At 44.0% G+C, this 17,435-nt stretch overlaps 1 protein-coding gene across 1 annotated transcript in view; it reads left to right on the forward strand.

Annotated features, from left to right (window-relative positions):
• The window catches only part of gigyf1a (GRB10 interacting GYF protein 1a), a 24,994-nt gene extending 7,616 nt beyond the window's left edge, over positions 1–17,378 (forward strand). The window contains exons 7-24 of the mRNA XM_084003105.1: positions 465–694; positions 881–1,001; positions 1,283–1,474; positions 2,433–2,593; positions 3,830–3,998; positions 4,262–4,563; positions 4,879–4,976; positions 5,098–5,198; positions 5,287–5,360; positions 5,816–5,953; positions 6,430–6,645; positions 6,741–6,961; positions 8,632–8,789; positions 8,921–9,087; positions 9,467–9,511; positions 10,023–10,167; positions 11,615–14,918; positions 15,047–17,378. Of these exons, the coding sequence (XP_083859231.1) occupies positions 465–694; positions 881–1,001; positions 1,283–1,474; positions 2,433–2,593; positions 3,830–3,998; positions 4,262–4,563; positions 4,879–4,976; positions 5,098–5,198; positions 5,287–5,360; positions 5,816–5,953; positions 6,430–6,645; positions 6,741–6,961; positions 8,632–8,789; positions 8,921–9,087; positions 9,467–9,511; positions 10,023–10,167; positions 11,615–11,682 (2,606 nt within the window). The 3' untranslated portion in view covers positions 11,683–14,918; positions 15,047–17,378. The remainder of the gene's footprint in view (positions 1–464; positions 695–880; positions 1,002–1,282; positions 1,475–2,432; positions 2,594–3,829; positions 3,999–4,261; positions 4,564–4,878; positions 4,977–5,097; positions 5,199–5,286; positions 5,361–5,815; positions 5,954–6,429; positions 6,646–6,740; positions 6,962–8,631; positions 8,790–8,920; positions 9,088–9,466; positions 9,512–10,022; positions 10,168–11,614; positions 14,919–15,046) is intronic.
• The last annotated feature ends 57 nt before the right edge of the window (positions 17,379–17,435 follow it).

Here is a 17,435-nt window from a genome sequence, read left to right on the forward strand (position 1 = left end):
AAAAAGGCAGGGTGTGACCATTCAAAAACAGTGTAATTAAACAATGTGTTACCTTCGGCTCACACTAAGTCAGAGTGGACTATATAACTATATGTAGTGAAAGCCGATAATTAAAAAATGAATGCACTGAGGAGTGAAAAATGATTTTCCAGTCCTATCTCCTTGCCATCAAAAGCTCAGCTGTTTGCAGCACATTTCACTTAGTGACATCTAGTGGCCGTGAAGAGACACAGTCAGGTTTGTAGCTGAAACAGAGCTGCACTTTATTGCCGCCACAGTTTCTGGGTTAAGAAATGCATGACCTTTTCCTAAAATTCACCTAAACCCCGAACAGATGGTGAGATAGAACAGATCCAGAAACTTAACCACGTGATTGTCTGGGCTACGTGTTTCACCTATTTGTAGAAAGAATGTCATATTTGTGACTGTCCTCTGACACTGATGGAGGCCCATTTCTTTGTCAGATGGTGGTCCTCGCTCAGCAGGCTGGCGGGAGCATACCGGTCCAGGTGAGAGTCGTCGTCGGAAGTTCGATTTTGATTTCCGGGACTCTGAGGGCCACGGTGGTGGCCGCCGGCGTGCAGGCAGTGAAGGACTGGAGGACGACAGGGATGGCCTGCCTGAGTGGTGTACAGACGAGGAGGATGGCGAGATGGGCACGTTTGACTCCTCTGGAGCTTTCATGCCTCTGAAGGTGTGTTTTTTTAATATTTTTAGCCCCTGTTGTTAACACATTCACAATAGCAGACTCCATGAATGCTTGCAATTGAAAATGGTGTTGGAAAAACAGAGTCACCTTGCATTTCAGCCAAGTCCATTTATTTGTCAGCCCCCATGAGTATTTGTTGCACTCTTTCATTTCCTGTCCTTCCTCCGTCAGAAGAGTGGCAAGGAGACAATCCTGGAGGAGGAGTTTGAGTTTAAGGGGATAGAGGAGGAGGAAGAGGAGGAGAGCTTCGCTGACATTGAGAGGAACAGTGCTGAAGGAGACAAAGACAATGGTGAGGAAAGACTTCATCTTCTCTTTATTTTCTTTTTGGAATATGTAGGCTTTTTATGCCAGCCGTATTGTTACATTACATGTTAAGTGAGCTATTGATTTGTAAAGCATAACTGAAATGTGAATAAAACTTGATGGAATGGACCAATGTGTAGAAGCCTTTTGCATCTTAATGCTGACTTTGTCCATAAAGTCCTTCCTCGTTGAAATCGGGCCCAGGAGGAATGCATTTCTAACGATTGTGGCGTCTTCCTTCCTTCCCTTTCTCTCTCACCTAAACAGAGAGAGAAGAAGCGGGCTGTACTGCAGGGGATGGAGAGACGAAGCCAGCATCACCCACCTCCTCTCCCCCAGCGAACCTACACTGTACCCCCCCTTCTCTGGAGCCTCGGCCCAGCAATGCTGGACCAGTGGTGGACAACCTTCAGCTGAACAACAGCCACACTGTCAAGGCCAGCAGCACGCCCAGTGACGGTACGCCTTATTCCATGTCTGCTTGTGCTTAAAGTCTGGGTCAAACAATAATAACTCTGTGTTGTATGTTTGTCACACCTCATAAAATGTATTATTAATCACCCAGAATGATTAAAAAATGGGTAAATACATATTAGTATTGGTAATAAGTATTCTCTGCTCTGAAAAGCTGGGGCCGTGTACGTCTCACTGCTGATCTCAGATTTTACTTCACCAGGAATAATAGTATACTTTTGTACATAAATATGCATTCAGTTAGCAGAGTTATGTATCTTGTTTTTTATCAGGTGATTTCGGGCGTATGTGCTTTACTCATTGGTTTAACCATGTTGTATTGTGGGAAAATGAATAGGTAAAAAGGGACTGCATGTTGTGTACTGAAAGTATCAACTCTGGAGACCATGATTTCTAGAAATATTATGTTGGGATCCAGATGCTTGTTTACTTTCCAGGAATGCTACCATTATTCATACCCTGCTTTCAAGAATGGATTCCACATAACATGGTGTTTATATGAGTCTTGACTGACTCAAGTAGTAGAAGTATTCTTAACCTTTAAATCCTTTTTGGAATCATTGGAGCAACCGGTACCATATAAAAGATTCCAGATCATCCCTATCCAAGTATTTGGCTAGTCATACTCGTTTCTCGAGTTGCACATTTCTTTCTTGTCCTAGGTCTGTAACTTTAGAGCTTTTGGCGTCTTCCTTTCAGCCAGCTCTTTTAGTCTCAAGACAGAGTGTGTGGGAGGAAACTCAGCCACGTTGATATTTTGGTTTGATACGCAATATGTTCAGCCTCAGTCATTTAATATCTTGTTTACTGAAGCGGCTCTTCCTGCTGCATCAGATACAGAACCAGTAGGCGGCTCTTACAGCCACGTGCAACATCACCATCCCATAAATAGAAACACTAAAAATAGGGCCCATTGTTTGACTAATATTTCTTCTTGTTTCAGTTTCCGACATGGCTCCGATAGGGAGCTCCAAGGCTCAGCTGAGTCCCAGCGCCCCCACCTCCTCCAGCCTGCCTCCCCCACCCCCTTGCTCTGCTGCTCCACTCCTCCCTGCACTTGGAGGAGACACGGAGGACGATGAGGGCATGAAGCACCTGCAGCAGGTAGGAGGCACATTTCAAGCTGCTGTCTAATGCGGTGTTCACACCGGACGTGATAGACGCAAATACAATCGCTTGAGACGCTTGTATCGCGCCGCTTGATCATTTTTGACTATTCGCTTCATTCGCGCATGACGCTCATTTTTGAACCGGTGCCGCTCTAGCGGGGGGAAAACGAGGGCAGCGCCTGCGGGGGGCGGCGGGTCACGTCGGCGGACCCTCCGCCTCGGGGTACCCGATGCCAGAGTCCGTGAGCCTTCTCCGGGAGCCACGTCCCTCGCACCTCTCCCCAGGGAGAGTCGGGTACACATTTGACTACGACCTCAGATCAGACGAGACAACCCGCTGAATTTAAGCATATTACTAAGCGGAGGAAAATAAACTAACCAGGATTCCCTCAGTAGCGGCGAGCGAAGAGGGAAGAGCCCAGCGCCGAATCCCCGTCTGACGGGCGGACGTGGGAAATGTGGCGTACGGAAGACCGCTTGCCCGGTGTCGCTCGGGGGCCTGAGTCCTTCTGATCGAGGTTCAGCCCGTGGGCGGTGTGAGGCGGGTAACGACCCCCGTCGCGCCGGGGTCCGGTCTTGTCGGAGTCGGGTTGTTTGGGAATGCAGCCCGTCCATCTCAGCTGCGGAGCGCCTGTCCATCTGTCTGTCGGCTTGAACTCGTCGCTGATGCCGCCTGAAAAGTTCGATATTTTCAACTTTATTCGCGTCGCTTCAGACGCGCCATTCGCTTCATTCGCGCAGCGTCTCATCGCACCAGACGCTCCGTTCGCGCCGCCGCCGCCTGAATCGCTTGTCATCGCACCATTTACATTGATTTTCAATGTAGAGTTGCCGCTCAATTCGCATCTATTGCGTCCGGTGTGAACACCCCTTAAAATATAATGTTTATAAATGCATTATTATGTAGAATAAATTATGAATCTGTGGTCAATGAAATGTACCCATACTCTTAAAATTAAATGTGCTGACCAATATAAATAAAGCGCCCAGGCTCTAACACCTAAATGAATGGTCTGTCTAAATGGAACTGATATTGGCAGGTAAATTGATGTGGTAGTGTAGTGACATGATGTGTGTGTGTGTGTGTGTGTGTGTGTGTGTGTGTGTGTGTGTGTGTGTGTGTGTGTGTGTGTGTGTGTGTGTGTGTGTGTGTGTGTGTGTGTGTGTGTGTGTGTGTGTGTGTGTGTGTGTGTGTGTGTGTGTGTGTGTGTGTGTGTGTGTGTGTGTGTAGGAGGCGGAGAAGATGGTGGCATCACTGCAGGACACTTCTTTGGAGGAGGAGTGTTTCACCCAGGCTCTGCAGCAGCAGCAGGAGAGCAGGAACACAGCAGCCGCTCTGCCGCTGTCACATGAGGCCGCCATGAAGTGGTTCTACAAGGACCCACAAGGAGAGATCCAGGGTACACTCGCAAACCACACTGTTTCTCTTACTCATGAGGGATGCAGCCCAGTCACTTCCACCGAAACGAGGCATACATCTTGTTAATTAAACACTGGCATTGGATCCATACTGTGTATCAGCTGATACCCAATGCCTAGGTCGGATCGCTGCATCCCTTTTACTCGTACACACTGATTTATAAATATTACTGTTGTTTAAGCAAAATAACATACACATGTTCATCTAACTAATCAGTGTTTGCTCTATCCGACCCACTACCAGGTCCGTTCACCACAGTGGAGATGTGCGAGTGGTTTCAGGCTGGCTACTTCACCATGACCCTGCTGGTGAAGCGGGGTTGTGATGAGGGCTTCCAGCCTCTAGGCGACGTCATCAAGATGTGGGGCCGCGTGCCCTTCGCCCCGGGGCCCTCTCCTCCGCCCCTGCTGGTGAGGCAGCCACCACCAACGCAGCGCCCGCAGTCCACCCGCGGGTCCGCCGGGACTGTGAGTCAGAGCTCTGCCATCGTAGAGGACGGGGAGGGGAGGATGCAGAGGAGAGGGAAGATTGATAGACAGGTTACGGTAAAAGACCAATGATTCATTCAAATTCAGTTTAACAAGAGCATTTTGAAAGTGCCGCCACTTGATGTTATGTAATGTTATTTTAACTGTATTATAACTTATATCTTAATTCCCTCCTTTATGAAGTGGAAAAGAGATATCAATGTTTAAACTACAGTCAAATATAATGTTTTGCTGATAATCTGTGATCGTTGCATGTTGATCAGATGTTTGTGCTTCATCGACCGCATGTTATTTTTACACTCTTGAGGATTGTATGTTCCACATGGTATCTTGAGTTTATCTGTTATTGACCGGTGATTACTGCCTTTTTAGGGAAACCTGGACCAGGACCGCCTGAAAAAGCAACAGGACCTGGCAGCAGCTCTTTATCAGCAGCTCCAACAGCAGCAGCTATTCCAGCTCATTAACAGGTGAGCATACGGGGGATGGCAGGTTCCTGGACCAGCGTACATTATGTGATGATATCATAGTTGAGTGGATTTTCACTTTGGACTTCACTTCCAGTGTTTGACTTTGCTCTGTGTGTTCCAGGTGCAGTGAGCAGGGGATGATGCCTTCGATGAACAGGTCGATGTCAGTGCCAGATACAGGGTCCATGTGGGACATGCATACCTCAGCTTCACAGCCATCAGGTACGTTCTAGGCTGCCCCTTGGTTGTGTATGACCACCAACCACAACACATGGACCTCATTATGCTAAAAGATTCTCTTTCCATGCAGGCGGTGAAGCCAGTCTTTGGGACATAACAATGAATCCTTCTACTCAGGGTCCAACTCTCGAACAGCTTCAAAAGGTGAGTTCAGTCGTGAGGTTTTCAGCCTTACCGTGAAAACGGACCCAAATCAATTATAAAGTCACCTTTTTAAAATCAAATACACTGGGGTTATTAACATAAGAACAATCAGGACAATAGAAAATCATAGTCTGAGAGGCAGCAAGACCATCAGTCCCTTCATTAGAGGTGAGCTATCAGGACTTCCCAGACCAGTGCCCAGCAGAGCTACTAGAGGGGGGGAGAAAGGACTACAGCACAGGCAACACATTGAGCCGAAACAGAATTCACATCTTCATTCGCTAGGTTTTTATGTTATATGCACATGTTTTACAGTTTTATTATTATTATTCTATCTTATTGTACTCACTGTCATCAGCTGAAAACTTTTATTTCAAAGCAGTTTTCATTTCTAGCTTCTGTAACTTCTGTTGCCTCTTCTAATCTCTGTTTGACTCCGGATGTGTTCCCTTCAGCTCCAGCAAGAGAGGCGAGACGCTGAACTCAGGGCGAAGCGGGAGGAGGAGGAGCAGCGTAAGAGGAGGGAGGAGAAGAGGAGGCAACAGGAGGAGCAGAAGAGGAGGGAGGAAGAGGAGCTCTTCAGACGCAAGCAGGTGAGTTTAGGGGTGTAAAGATGTGAGATTTTGAGATCATGAGTATTGTCAGAGGAAATATCTTCACTTCAGGCGAGTGGCCTGACTCGTAGCTGTCGTAGCTTCTACAGGGCTTACCGTTACGAAAGAGTGACGTTTTGTAACTGCGGTTTATTTCCCTTACCCCCGTGATTTACCTCGGCCTTCAAATATTTATTTAATATTTTGTACACTAAACACTTATTTTGGAATTTTTTTATTTTTTTTTTAGAAATCTTTGATGTTACAGGAACATAAAAACAAAAGTACTTCAAGCACAAATGTGTGTTAATGTTTTAGTTGATTGTGCTCCAAGTCATTCTGTTAGGATGGCAATTAGCTATCCAATTAAATATTGCTTGATCATATGAACCAGTTTGATGGCGAGTCCTTTGAATCCTGTTCACCAAGTCATAAATGACCTTTCAGGTGTTGACCTCTGTCGTATCTTCCTGTAGTGTCGTCAGCAGCAGGAACTGATCATGAAGTTGCTGCAGCAGACCCCCCAGCAGCAGGGTCCTGGGGCAAGTGGCTCAGGCTGGAGCGGGGCTCCCTCCTCTGGGCTATCCAAGGCAGGAAAGCCCCCAGCTCTGGCTCTGCTGGAAATGCAGCAGGAGGCAGAGAGGCTCCTGAAGCAGCAGCAGCAACAGAGAGCCCAGCAGCAGAGAGACCGCGTGAGTAAATTAAACGTTTCAAACAAGAAGTCTATTGTAGAGAATGCAAATGGAAAATGACATGTCATTTGTCAAAATGACTTTTCTTGTTTCAGCACTCTGGCATGTCGATGGGGAGCTCCTCCATGGGAGGGCAGTGGGCGGACGGTGTTGGCATGTGGGGCGGTCCTGGAGGTATGGAGGGTAAAAGTGGCAATGTAAGCTCTTCGGGCAGCATGGGCATGTGGGACGAGGCTGTGAAGAACCAGGCCGGCCTCCGTGGCAACAGCAACAACAACATGGGCTTGAAGAACAGCCGCAGCAGCCCTTCTCTCAGGTACATGTGACCAAAACTCCAATTAATCTACACAAGTATTCCTGATTTCTTCTTGTTTTACATACTTGTTAAACTTAAATGTTTCAGATCATCAAACTAATTTTACTATAAGACACAATACAAATTTGATATGATTATTCCATTTATTGTTGGTTAAAAGTTATTCTAAACCTATATCAGCCATGTGAAAAAGTAATTGCCCCCCTAAAAGCTGGTTGCACCCCCCTCTGCAGCCACCACTGCAGTTCATCAAACTAATTATAATTTAATAATAAAGACAACCAGAGCAAAACACATTCAAATGTTTTCATTTAGTTAAGGAAAAAACCTGTCCAACCCTTCTGGGCCCTATGTGGAAAAAGTAATTGCCCCTTGGTTACTCAATCAAACAAATGACCAAACCTGTCTGGCAATGTGAAGCTAAAAGGTCTTAAAAAGCAGCACAAGATGCTGCGATCAAAAGTACAAGAGAGGAAAGAAATCATTGCCATTTGTCAGTCTACAAGTGGTTACTAAGACATTTCTAAGGCTCTGGGACTCCAACGAACCACAGTGAGAGCAATTATTAACAAATGGTGAGAACATTGAACAGTGGTGAACCTTCCCAGGACCGACTGGCCACCAAAACGCCACTAAAAGCACATCGGCGACTCATCAGGAGGTCCCAAAAGAGCCCAGAATAACCTCTAAAGGACTGCAGGCCTCACTCGCCTCAGTTAATGATTCCACAATAAGAAGGACACATGGGCAGAAATGGCTTATCTCACATTTGCCAAAAAACATCTTGATGACCCCCGAGACCTCAGATTCTATGGACTGATGAGTCAAAGGTGAACCTTTTTGGAAGACATGGGTCCCGTTACATCTCGTGGAAATCTAACACAACATTCCACAATAAGAGCATCATACCATCAGTCAAACATGGTGGTTTTAGTGTGATGGTCTGGGACTGCTTTGCTGCTTCAGGTCCAGGACAACTTGTCATTATTGATGGAACCATGAATTCTTTTCTACCAGAAAACTCTGAAGTAAAATGTGCAGTTGGGTTCTGCAGCAGGATATTGATTGGAAGCACACAAGCAAATCCACCTCTGAATGGCTCAAAAAACCCAGATGAAGGTTTTGGAGTGGCCTCGTCAAAGTCCCGACTTAAACCCACTGAGATGCTGTGGCGTGACCTTACACGGGCCGAACTGTCCGATGTGGCTGAATTAAAACTATTTTTACAAAGAGGAATGGGCCAAAATTCCACCACAGCGATGTGAAAATCTCATTGCCAGTTATTGCAAATGTTTGATTGCAGTTGCGGCTGCCAAGGGGACACACACACACACACCAGTTTTAGGGGGGCAATTACTTTTTCACATGGCTGATATAGGTTTGAAATAACTCTTTACCAACAATACATGGAGTAAGCATATCCAAATTTGTATTATTTGTTCACTCGAGTTGTCTTTGTCTTCTAGTAAAATGAGTTGATCTGAAACTTCTAAGTGTGACAGATGTGCACAAAAAGAGGAAATCAGGAAGGGGGCAAATACTTTTTCACAGCACTGTATATGCACACCAAAGGAATCTTTCACGTCCATTTTTCACACCTACCTCTGGCAGATGATATACATGACATCCTTCACTTGATGATGATAATGAATGTGCTGTATGTCCTTCAGCGATCAGTACATGATGCGTCGTAAGCGAACGGAGGAGGAGGAGAAGCTGCTGAAGCTGCTGCAGGGCATGAAGCCTCAGGACGGCTTCACTACCTGGTGTGAACAGATGCTGCACGCTCTCAACACCTCTGCCAACAACTCCTCCTCCTCTCTGGATGGTAGGCTTTTGTGTATCTAGTAATATCAAGATGAATAAAGTCACCCTGAACTTAAACACAACACATTTTACTATTCAACGTATCCCTCCACATTAGCATTGCTAATCATTTACACCTTTGTCTTCGTAAAGTTGCCACCATCGTGGCGTACCTGAAAGAGGTGGAGTCTCCCTATGCAGTGCTGGACTTCATCCGGTCCTACCTAGGGGACACAGTGGAAGCCAAAGAGTTTGCCAAACAGTTTCTGGAGCGACGTGCCAAACAGAAAGCCAACCACCAGAGACAACAGCAGCAGCAGGTAGGCTGAGCTCAAATGGATTCAGTTCCCATCGGCTGCCCGGACATGTTAGGTTTCTTAGTAAATGTGTTAGAAACACAAAAAGAAGCCATATCAGAGCTGTAACAACTCAACTCATTACAATGATAACAAACCATGACAAGAAGGGGCTGTATAACCAGTACATTTTAAGTGAGGGAAATGGTTCCTATTAGACTATTTAAGGAGAAGAGAGAAGAGCATACACATAATTGTGAATGTTGCTATATGAAGGTCAGGCTTGTAAAACACCATGATGTGATGTTTAAAGTGTATATGAAATAAAATGGCTCCAAGAGGAGCCTTTTGAAGTGTGTTTTAAAAAGTGAACCCCCCCCTCTTCTCCTCTTTATGGACCCAGTTATCAAAGGAAGTGGCTGGATTGAACATGAACTTCCCTCTGCAGGTAAATGCAGATCTGCTTTTGTGCTGTACATGCAAACACTGATGGAGTTGAGTTGTTTGTGAGCATGGCAGTGATCATGTCTTTTTGTGTTTCGCTGCTACAACACACCATACCATCACTAAATATAAATAATATGTGACTTTCAGGCTTCTTCAAACCTGTTGACTATTGTCAGCCGGTTACTGCATATCTAACCTGGGCTGGCAACTTCAAATGTCTTAACACAAATCCACATTTCGTGCATCATTCAAGGTCCTGCGGAGAAATTGGGAGAACTCCCAAAATGCACACAATGAGTGCTGGACTCAAATTTAAGTCAGCAATCAGGTTATTTTGAAAAAAGGCAATTACAAAAAAGGACATTGATTTCTTCAAATAGGGTTGGATTCCCCGGGCTTGAAAATGATGACATAAATAGGTTTCCATAGATTTAAGAAAAAAAGAAAACAATGGTGGGCAATTTTGAATGTCTTGACTAAAATGTTGTAATCGTAATTCATTTTTCTTTTAGGACTCAATGCGTGGCATTAATCCAAGCACCCTGCAGTCCATGTTTCAAGCCAACCACATGAGCAAGGCTGGTCTCTATGACAACCAGGGGGGGAAGATGAAGAAGAAACAGCCCATGATGCTGCACTCTGACCCCAGCATCTTAGGTATGTGACCTCACCAGGATTTCACGTTTCTTCTTCTGATTTGTATTGATAAATGGCCAGAATCTAATATCCGCTAGCTTTAAATCGCTGAAATCCATGATTAGCATTTTGATAATACGAAACACAACCTGTTAAAAAATGCACCAGCGTCATACTTTTACATCCAAGTTAGAGGAAATACAGAAAATGTGTTCACTATCGGGAATCAAATGGAGTGGGGCAAAAGGTAAGAAGGAAGAGGTACAACCTGAACTCCCAGCAGAAAGTATTGCATCTTCCTGATGGCTTGTCTGCAGCTCCAGCTGGTGAGGAGGATGTGGTCGTACGTCTGAAGGTTATTTATGTCCCGTGAGCTGTTGAAAGCGTAAACTTAGGCATGAGATACCGCTCGCTCTTGGAGTCGATGGAAAACAGGTGGCCGAATAAATGTGATGGAGCTAAAAACCTATATTGTAATCTGTACAGATTGAAGCTCATTATTCTGTTCATATAGAAAACAGTTGAGGGAATCAGGTGATCTACTCAGAGAATTCCAAGCTCTTGACGATTAGATTCCTGACGTGTTTGCCTGATGAAGATACTGCTGGTCAATCGAGTCGGTCCACTCATCTTGACCGATGCGTGTCCTTGACTTGACTATCTACTTTATCTCCATTTGATTGTGATGGATCAGTGATCACTGATTAACAACAATACACAAACAAACGGTGAGGTACTTTTTATGGTTAGCAATGAGTTTAGTTTCTTCACACGTTTACAATGAATGGTTAACCTTTCCAGAGCAGAGGGGCTTCCATCTTCTTCACCCTCCTAATGCTGGGTCTACACTGGACCCTGAAGCGCTGCGAGGCATCATGGTTTTTTGGCCTTTTGGCCCCCCATGTAAAACAAATGGGCTGTTCACCAGGACACAGCCCTGAGGTCCGCAATCTTCAACCATCATTTCTGCACCTGATCTATTCTCTCCGTGTCCCGCAGGCGAATCTAGCAAGGAAATGCACTGATGATCTACTATTAACGATATAGTATTATATGTGGTATATTTAATTCTGATTCATCATACTTAATAATGATTAATATGCATCTCAAGCTTCCCTCTTTCACTTTACCCTGCTGTTCTCAATTACTCTGATTCACTTACCTCATAATCACATTTTAAAACCCATCCACTATGTCCTAGTGTCACTGCTGTTTGTGATTTATTTTATTTTTTATTATTTTTTAATATTACGTATTTATGCCACGTATTGTGTGTCGAGCACGACGAGAAGACACACGAACGCCAGAGCGTGTGTTCTGGTGTGAACAAGCCTGCCTATGATTGACGGCGTGGGGCTTTGCGGCGCGTCCTCGTCCAGTGTTAACCCAGGGTAACTCCCCCATGTCCCGTCCTCCTCTGACCTTACTCTCTTCTCTGTCTCCTCCTTGTCCACCCTTCTCCCTGCAGGGTACTCATTCCACAACACGGGCGACTGTCTGAGCCTGAATGAGATGGAGATGGTGGAGGATTACTGATGTGACGCAGCGCAGCAGCAATAGCTACCTGAGGCCTTCTGTCTTTTAATCAGACAAACCTGATGACGAATGTGCACTGCTGGGGGAACCGGGGGGTGGGGGTAGGAGGGGAGCGAGCGTGTGTGGAGGTGTTGGGTGGAGGCGCCTGGATCTGCGCCTCCCACTCTTTCCTCTGGCAAGAAAAAAAAAAGGGCTCCCTGCTGCACCAGTTGATCACTTGAGCAGGGGCGAGGGGGGGCGGGGGGGTGATAAAAGGAAGATGGGTATCCTCCGGCACTCAAAAGATTAAGCACCTTATACTGAACTAATGCACTTTATTGAGATGGGATTTGAATAGTTTTTTTTTCTTGTGTGTGTATGCGTGTGTGTATGCGTGTGTGTGTGTCTGTTGGGAATCAGTGCGCATACAGTATGTGTGCATACACATGATCTGTGTGGATGTGCAGCAGAACTGGAAGGGGGCGTTGAGACAGGCGGTGGGTGAATGGTTGGGCTGTTAGGTTTTCAAAGTCAGGGGGACCTTTAGTTGAAACCTTATCAGAGAGCAAATCCTTTCTCAAAAGACAAACACTGTTGATATTTCTCTTGTTTAGCATTTTTTTACATTTATATGAAAAGTCAAGCTATTGAAAAATGGATTATAAAAAAAACTTGAAGATTTGCACTTGCCTAAAAAAGAAATAACAAAAACAACAAAAAAATCAAACAAATGGGGTTAGTAATAGAAGTGAATATTTTTGTGAATGTGTCCGTGTGAGTGTGAGCGTGACTGATGTGTGATGGTTGGTTTATGTCCGTAATATACCAGTCTGCACAATGTTTGTTTGTTGGTTTCATTCTTTTGTTGCTTACCAAGATGAATGAAACATAAGAGGCCATTTTTGTCTTTTTTTGTTTGTTTGTTTTTGTTCTGGTAAATTTGTGTTCTCATGTTTAGATTGTGTGTGTGTGTTTGTGTGTTTGTGTGTATGTGTGTGTGTCCCTTCTCCAAACAGGGACATCATCTAAATGTTTTGAGAGAGAGAGAGAGGTTTTGTATGAATGAGACGCAGAGAGAGAGGGCAATTGCACAACACATCCTTTCTCTCACCAGCTCTTCATCCCCAAATAGATGAAATAGAAATGCATACATTTGTAAATGTTAGCTTTGCGCTCATCACATGATGGCCACCACTAGTTTATCTCCCTTAGCCTCTCCCCGTGGGGAGCTGTCTCACCTGTGAGGACGAGCAGGCGAATCATGAGGGACATTACTGTGCGTGTATCAGAATGGGACTGTGTGTGTGTGTGCGTGTGTGTGTGCGCGCGTGTGTGTTTTCAGTATGCATGTTCATTTACTGTTTATAGAAATGAGTTAAGACTACAGGTACTCATTTTGAATACATTTTTTTTGTATGTGTATGAATGCACATTTGTGCCTAAGAACTTGGATAGGGTGCGTGGCCATTGAGACATTAACTCTTTTTTGAGAGTGAGTGTGATGTGCGTCAGTGCTCAGCACAGTGTATGTAAAGTATGTAAGTTTATATATCGTAAATATTTCTAGTTCAGTCTAGGGGTGATCCATCGGAAGGTTAGTCCAGTGTGTTTTCCTGGGGTGTGATCACGTTGCCTTTTGTCAGCTCTCGAACTTGTGAATGAAAGGTGTCGAGTTGCTGACTATGGAGAAAAAAACAAAAAAAAAAACAGCATCTTAATGTGCAAGTGCACAGAACGGTGCATGAAATGTTAGCATATTGTGTTACTTATTCGTTGTTGCAATTTGATAATGACGAGTTTTCTTTTTTTAATGAAAAATATATATGAATATATACATTATATACAAAGTTTAAAAAGTATTTGGACTAAGATAATGAGCACTTGGGGCTGCTATTTTTGTTGTGTGTTTTAATTTTTTTTCCTTAATTTTTCATTTTTTGTTTCATTATCGCCATGTGAAGTGTGTGTATTGTTTCTTAAGAAAATATTGAATGTATTCCAAAAAAAATGACAAGAAACCCGTGCTGATATCAGATTTTTTTTTCCTCAGAAGATTTCAAAAATGGAAACAAAAAACAAAAAAGCTTCAAAGAATTTAGTGAGAACTTTTTTTTATTATTATTTACACAGTGGAGAAGAAGAAAAAAAAACTCGGGGTGGATACAGTTGAACACACTGCCTCTACAATCCTGGTCATACAAATAGTGACTAAGAATTAAAAGAAAGGACTCTTTCTATTCCATACTGGAGCTTTGGTTGTTTACAAACCACATGGATTTCTGTGGGTGCAGTTTTTTTCTTTTTTTTCTTTTTGTTCCCACATAAAGACGGGTGGGGTTTGCAAGTGCGCTTCTGCCATATGGACATTGAGTGGTGTTGGGTTTTTTTTTTTTTTTTTTTGAGGAAGAGTGGCAGGTATCACAAGAACATGGACAAGATCCTTTAACTGGACCTCAGTGTTGGTTGTGGATCCTGAGACTTGATGATCAACCATGGAGCAGAGGCGGGAAAATCAAGGATGGGCTCTGATTTGTGGAGAACGGAGTGCTGGGCTACATAGCCAGAGGGAACTGAGAGGGCGATCTGAGTACACCTGGTTAGTGCGCTCGTCTTCACCTCAACCCTCTTAAGCACTCACCCTGCCCTCACCAACTCACCTATGCACTTTTGTTCATTCAAGCTGTGAGGTACCATTTTGGGGATGGGAGCACAATTACAACGGGAGGATTGCTACGACTTTGACAAAGTCACTGAAAAGATATTCCCAAACTGAAACGAGAGACTCGAGAAGCACGTCTTCTCCCACCTCCTGTGTATATAACCATATTTTTGTATTATCTTTCAGAGTAGAAAGAAAATGTGCAAATGGATGAAGGAAAATTCATGAGACGTTGATTATATGGAGTGAATGTTCTTCAAGGAAACCAATCTTTTTGAATATAGTTTGAGATGAGACTCGCTGTGAGTTTCCCTTAGTTTGCCAGTAACCCTGAAATAATCGGGGAATGGAGAGGGAGAAAGAAAAAAACCCATGGACTGAGGTGTTGGACATGCTACAGCGGCTCCAAGACTGACTGATTACTTATCAAAATGGATGCTGTGGTCGCTAAATAAATCCCCACCAAGAGTGTTTGATCAACATGCAGAGTTAAGAGGTAGACACGGCTGTTGGCGAGGATGCGTTCACTTCCTCTCCCGACCTGATGACTGCCTTCAGAGCTGTAGAGTGACTGCAGGAGGGAAGAACCTTGGCAATGGTAAGATATTCCTACTTCATTTCTTCTTTTTCTCTTGGCACGATGCATTCAAAGGGGCTCATGTACTCCCGGGTATTCTTGTAGCACTTTGAACACTGTGGTGCGTCTTTCTTTCTGTCTCCTCACAGATGTCTTGCTGTGCTTTATTTGCTGCCCTCTGCAAGGAGGATCTAATCTACAGCCAACCCAGAAACCAGTTAACCCCAAACCTGTCCTTTTGAACTTCAACCCTAAGAAACTTTTCTGTCCTGACCTCGGACTGGGCAGGCCGTTGGCATTATCCGTTGGACAGTTACCAGATGAAGTTACAGGTTTATCCACCGTGGATCCCATCTGTGTTAGGTTTGGGATTTGATGAGGCGCTCTCTGGCGAGGAAGAGGATGAAGAGGCACGTATTGCCCAGATGTCATCCTCCACCAACTGTCAGGTGGTTGCATGGAGGTCTTCTAGCCAGCGGGACAGAAGACCTGCCCAGACGTCAGAGACTTTAGAGCTGGATTCGGTTTTCGACGGACATGGCTGGATTACATCAAAGTCACCAAAAATCACTGCAGCGGTGGAACTGATGAACTGAACGAATTGTACAAAAAGACTTTGAAACATGACAAAACACAAATGCATAACTACATGTCACACACATTCTGGAGTTCAAAGGAGATGCATACACACTACATGCATACACACACTTGGAACCACGCCTCACACACAATGGCCACATCAATATGAAATCATAGATACAGACACAACAAAATCATTGCTCAATATTAACGCTGAGCTTTGTAAATATTGTTAAAGTTTTTGTGTTTTGATTTTTCTCATAGTGGTTTTGCTTTATTTCTCTGTTCAACATGCCTTAAATTGTATATTTTTCAGTCGTGAACAGCAAACTGAAAATGTTCTCCAAATGATGAATTTAAGTTGGAAACCACCTCCTTAACTGTCCTTTTAAGTCTAAGACTGGTAGGAGCTTTCTTCAAGACTGTTTACTGTTAGCTAACAGGACAGCCTGTTCTGGATTAATTTGCTACATGTTCATTCGATCACCATTTTACTATTTAGCTACAGATTATAGCTGCAAGACGTCTCGGACTAATCTGATTTTGCTGGTGGTTAGCTTTTGTTGCCCTTTTGGTTTCCTTAAAATGAAGAGTGGATATGTTCAGATTTCCTGTTTAGATTATTGCTGATGGTGCAGGCTTATTAAAGGGCTGGAGCCTGTACTATCTGGAGCTGAGCTGACAAGGGAGGGGGTGGGGGGGAGTACAGGATTGGCTTAAAGCACAGACTTGTTGCTGCATGATAACTATTGTTGGATTTACCGCTATGGGCAAAACTGAATCAGACCGACTCAAAGCAGAGTGACGAGTCCACCTCAAATCGACATGTTAGGGCTTTTTGGTTCTTTCTTTTACACTCCGGCGGACATAGACGTTTTGGAAGCAACTAGGTACTTTTAAAGTTTTGAGATGTCAGATCAGGCATGGAGGAAAAATGATTGTAAGAGTACGCTTGCATGATTCGTGATATTCCTGCGTTTTGATACTAAACCTTGACATGGGTCACATCCCGACCCAGATTACCGCAGCTTTGTCTATGCACCGGGCGGCGCTGCTGCCCGTGGACTGTCTCTGATGGCACGGATGTGTGTTATCTGAAAGGAAATTCTATGTCCATGTATGTATATCTAATTGGGTTCGAGAGATGAATGCTTTTAGTCAACCAGTGTTTTTTTGTTTTTTTTGTATTCTCGATAACAAATCAATATGCAGTTTTTAATCCAAATGGCAACTGATATTCATTGGATATCTTCAGTACATTTGTTTAGCTGAGATCTTGGTGGATAGTTACCAGCAATAGCTAAGCTAGCTGAAGTAGCCACAGGAGGATCCAGTGTGCCATAACTGTTGATACTAAATGGTTACTAAGCTTAATGTTGTTGTAATCAGTTGCCAAACCGTGAATATACTACCAAGTCTCTTATTTGTGAATGGCTTTAAAAATACCTACGTTTGACTTTTTAAAAGCTCATATTGTGCGGTATTAGTTGTCAGTCGTCAGTCAGTCTGTCTTAAAAGAGTAAAACGAGGTTGTTTGCAGTCAATTTGACTGCATTACACAGGCTTTTATGATTGGATGAACTGCAATGTTGTGTTGTCAAAAAGCTCTAGATGTTTGGTTGCAGCCTTTAGATGATCCCGTCAGGGCCCGTCCACTTAACGTTCTCACCTGGTTTGTTTTAGCTCTGGTAACCGTACTTCCAACAATATTGTCCTAAAAGACATCATGAAAGTTATATCCCAGTCGGCTCAGCTCTTTTGCTTAATAAGTCTTTGAATGTTGTTAAAATAGCAGCATACCTGTAATGAAACTGTTTTGGAAAAAAGAACAACTGAAAGATTTGTAAATAGTTTGGCTTTTGTTTGTTTGAAGAACAAAATAAATACTAGATGAAAAGCATTCAGCAGTGACTGACTACATCTTATTCATCTTTCCTGTGTATGAAGCACATTCGTGTG

The sequence above is a fragment of the Eutrigla gurnardus genome (genome assembly GCF_963514095.1).
Source record: "Eutrigla gurnardus genome assembly, chromosome: 23".
Lineage (NCBI taxonomy): Eukaryota > Metazoa > Chordata > Actinopteri > Perciformes > Triglidae > Eutrigla > Eutrigla gurnardus.